Source organism: Poecilia latipinna, unplaced genomic scaffold (assembly GCF_001443285.1).
Source record: "Poecilia latipinna isolate Pla-1442-1.1 unplaced genomic scaffold, P_latipinna-1.0 Scaffold1533, whole genome shotgun sequence".
In the NCBI taxonomy this organism is placed as follows: domain Eukaryota; kingdom Metazoa; phylum Chordata; class Actinopteri; order Cyprinodontiformes; family Poeciliidae; genus Poecilia; species Poecilia latipinna.
This window is the reverse complement of record NW_015114149.1, coordinates 175,723-179,599: the sequence shown is the minus strand read 5'-3', so window position 1 is coordinate 179,599 and position 3,877 is coordinate 175,723. Positions and strand designations below refer to the sequence as shown.

General features: G+C 48.8%; 1 protein-coding gene across 1 annotated transcript in view; it reads right to left on the bottom strand.

Annotated features, from left to right (window-relative positions):
- The window catches only part of LOC106963419 (GRIP1-associated protein 1-like), a gene marked incomplete at its 3' end in the record, with an annotated part of 25,816 nt that overhangs the window by 5,223 nt on the left and 16,716 nt on the right, over positions 1 to 3,877 (bottom strand). The window contains exons 2-8 of the mRNA XM_015058320.1: positions 1,590 to 1,656; positions 1,426 to 1,487; positions 1,225 to 1,251; positions 1,044 to 1,151; positions 824 to 977; positions 547 to 713; positions 431 to 470 (exon numbers count right to left, since the gene is read on the bottom strand). Of these exons, the coding sequence (XP_014913806.1) occupies positions 431 to 470; positions 547 to 713; positions 824 to 977; positions 1,044 to 1,151; positions 1,225 to 1,251; positions 1,426 to 1,487; positions 1,590 to 1,656 (625 nt within the window). The remainder of the gene's footprint in view (positions 1 to 430; positions 471 to 546; positions 714 to 823; positions 978 to 1,043; positions 1,152 to 1,224; positions 1,252 to 1,425; positions 1,488 to 1,589; positions 1,657 to 3,877) is intronic.

The window sequence follows — 3,877 nt, the reverse complement described above, 5'->3', positions numbered from 1 at the left end:
GCTCAGACTGGACCTGGAGCGGTTCTGGAGTCCATTCATCAGTTGCTGACTGATGAATGGATCAGCTGGTTCTGTTTATTGAGTCATCTGTTTCCATGGAAACATCTGGAGCCTCAGCATCATGAGCAGCGACTTGGGACCATCAGAACCGCTCAGCGTGGTTTTGGGTCAGCCAGAACCAACCAACCAGAACTGGGCTTTGCTCAGGACCAGAACTAAGACCGGTTCTGGTGGATATACAATGGAATCGGCTTACATGGAAAAATAAATAAAAATATTGAAATTGAGACGGACGATTTTAACAACAAACGATACAGGAAATATTGATTATCACGATACTATTAGACATGAATATTGATGAGATATTATTAAATATTGATTTGAGCTGTTCATAAAAAATTAACTAATGTAGCAACGCAGAGGGACTCACCATGACGCTGCTGCTCTGACTGCTGCAGGCCGCTCTCAGTCTGAGGAACACAACCGGGTCAGAACCGGGTTGGACTGAACAGAACTCTGTGGTCCAGCTTTGCTGCAGGTACTCACCAGTTCCTCCCTCTGATTGGTTCCCTCTGGCCCCGCCCCCATCCCCCCCCCTGCAACATCAGAGACTCTGTTGGTGCCAGCTGGCCCATCCGTCTCCGTGGCAACGCTCTGGTCGCCGTGGGCAACAGGCGGCCTCTGCAGCTCCCCATCGAAACGCTCCTGGAGAGCTGCATGAGAAGAGGAGCGACTAAAACATCTGTCAGAAACGGACCGGACCGAACCACAAAGAACCCGCCTGGACCGGTCCGGACCTCCAGAACCCTCCCATCAGACTCACCCCTCAGCTTCTTGTGCAGCGCGGCGTTCTCGGCCTGCAGCCGCAGCAGCTCATCCGCGGGGCCACAGGCGGAGTCAGCAGGGGGCCCAGAGGCTCCACCCCCTTCCTGCAGGCGGCGGTTCTCCGTCTCCAGCTGCTCGATCTGCGTGCAGAGCTGAGGGACACGGGTCAGGCTGGGGTCATCTCAGGTCGCCCAGAGGTCGCCCAGAGGTCACCCTACCTTGGACAGCTCGGCCATCAGCGTGCTGTTCTGCAGCCGGAAGTCGTCCTCCTGGCTGTGCAGCTTCCCCTGCAGCATCTCGTTCTCACTCAGCAGAGCATCCACCTCCTGCAGCAACACACCTGGGGTCAGGATGGGGTCACGCTGCCTGGTAACCATAGCAACCAGGAGGGGAACTCACCTGAGCCTTTTTGCTCTTGTTTAAAGCCTGAAGAAAAAAAGAAACAATCAGTAGAATCAGTAGAGGAAGAAAGAGACCAACCAGCAACCAACCAGCAACCAGCAACCAACCAGCAACTAGCAAGCAACAACCAACCAACCAGCAACCAGCCAGCAACTAGCAACCAACCAGCCAGCAACTAGCAACCAGCCAGCCAATCACCTTTTGAGCTTTGACTAGGTCTCTCTCCAGAACGCTGAGCTTCAGGCGGACGGCATTGAGCTCTGAAACAGAACCAGAAGTTAACACAGCTCTAAGCTACTGGTACCAGGGATGGTGGAGGAGGAGTGATCCTGTGGGCTGGTGAGGCAGCCTTGGTGTTTTACCTGCAGAGTTCTTCCTTAGGTCATCAGACAGCTGGTAGTTCTGAGTCCGCAGCTCCAGCAGCTGAGCCTGAAAAACACACACAAACACACAGAGGGGCTAAATAACAGGAGCCAGCTCCCCCTGCTGGTCAGTCTGTAGCTCTGGAATAACTGGAGTCTTAACATGGACCCAGTGAAACATGGCGGCCCGCAGCATCACTGTTCATCAGCCGGTGTCAGGTTCAACCAACCCTGAGTTAGTTAACCTGGCAACACACTGACACATCATCAGTAGAGGAGTCTGTTACCATGGCGATAAACTCTGACTCTGCTCTTCCTGGAACCAAAGATGAAATCAGTTTGTCTAGAAATGTTTCAGTAGATTCTCATTGTAGGTGGAGCTGCACTGAAGGCTCTCCAAAGGACCAACGTCCTGAATCAGTGATTGAACCAGCAACTGATCCGACGGTTTGTTTGCTCTGATCAGTAAATGTTAACCTACAGAGCAGAAACTGGTCTACCTGCACAGGTGAGCCCTGAGTCACATGACCCACGTATATCTGGGGTCATGGGGTCAATATCTTGACTGATCACTGTCCCAGATGACCAATCAGAATGTTTCACAATGTCTGAGACTGAGACAGTCATCTTCACCGTTACCATTAGCTTCTGCTATTTTTTGTGTTTATTGTTAGTTTCCGATAAAGATTTATGTGTTTAGCAATTCATTTTTTTCTGGTTAAACAGTTTGGCACTGGATTCTGCTATTTTTTTATGTTTGTGTTTTAAGTTTAGCATTAGATTGCTCTAATTTTTATCCGTTTCAGGAGTTCAGCACTAGCAGAGCTAAGATTCTTAGTGGTTAACCGTTTTGTTAGCAGTGCCCACCACTGGAAATCATGATTTTATTGTAAATGCATATTCTCCATTATGGTGGACATTTTTCTAAATGTCCACCTGAAAAAGAAAACTATGAATATACAGGGGTTAAAGTAAGGGGGTACGGTAGGNCTTTCTAAAACAAAAAAGAGGAAAGGACACATTAGGGCAGATGGCAACAGTCAGACAAAACAAAGGGCAAAACTGACACGGTCAGGCACTGATGGACTCAGGGACTGAACAGCGAATACAAAACAGGTGTTTATTATGAAATAAACTTATTCTTAGACAGGCCAGGGTCAGAACCAGGGAATCCAAATCAGCGTCAGGCGGTTCCTCATCTCAGGGTCAGACAGACAGGGGGTCAGAACCAGGAGGTCCAAATCCAGTGGAGAGGGTCAGGATCGGGGACAGGAAAGGCAACTAGGCAGAAGCAAGATACAGACAGGTTAGTTACCGGACAGTTAGCGCAAGTTTCTACAGCAGACCTGAAGGTAATACCGCTGAGGGTTTCACAACAATCTGATGCTGTGCAGGGGGAAGATCTGTTCTTATATGGCAGCAGCTGGAGATCAAGGTGATGATGATCAGGTGTGAGTGGTCACAGCTCACCAGCAGCTGTGACAAAAACAAAGACATGAGTGAAGGCGGTGACGTCAAAGGGCCATGAAGAAATGTTACTGAGCCCCTGGCAGAGTCCGATAAAGGTGTTGTTTATCTAGGAATGTCTTTAGGAGCGTTCAGCTTCGCAACTCCATGGATACAGGAGGGGGTGTGGATGGAAGAGTGTTGTGTTTACATATCTTTGAGGAGATTAGAAAAATGCAGCCCTTCCAAGGCCACACAGGAAAAGCCAATTCAGAAACAGAACGTCTTAGGTCGGGAAGATTATAAATTTCAATCTTCCCTAAAGTCTCTCCGATACATCTCACTTCCCAATCATCCAAATTAGTTTGGTCATTCCACTGAGCCGAAACTAGCAACTTCTCCAAGATGGATTCCAACTCGTTAGTGAGATTTAGAGTCCTCGTCTCTGTCCACACCAACAGTCTGAGTGTTCGCTAGTTAGGCCAAGTTCGTCACAAATTTGTAGACAATCCAGGAATCCACAAGCTCCAAACAGCAGAAATCCTGTTATCATGAATAAATCCAGGGTGAATCCCGCCGGATGTGTCCCCACATGACAAGAGGCTCTCCTGTGCCCAGACTTCTCGTTGAAAATTTGATCAATTGCATTGAGAGATCGGTTGACCAGATCCTTAATTTATAGATTTGGATGATGTGCAAAGAAAGGCTCCAAAAATATAGAAAAAGACAAAAACAGAGCAGGCATGGGCAGGGAGGGAGCAGAGGAAAGAAGGGTCTGCCTTCATCGAGAGCAAGAGAGAAAAAGTCTTGAGACTTCTCACTGCCTCTGTCTGGGCTCCGTT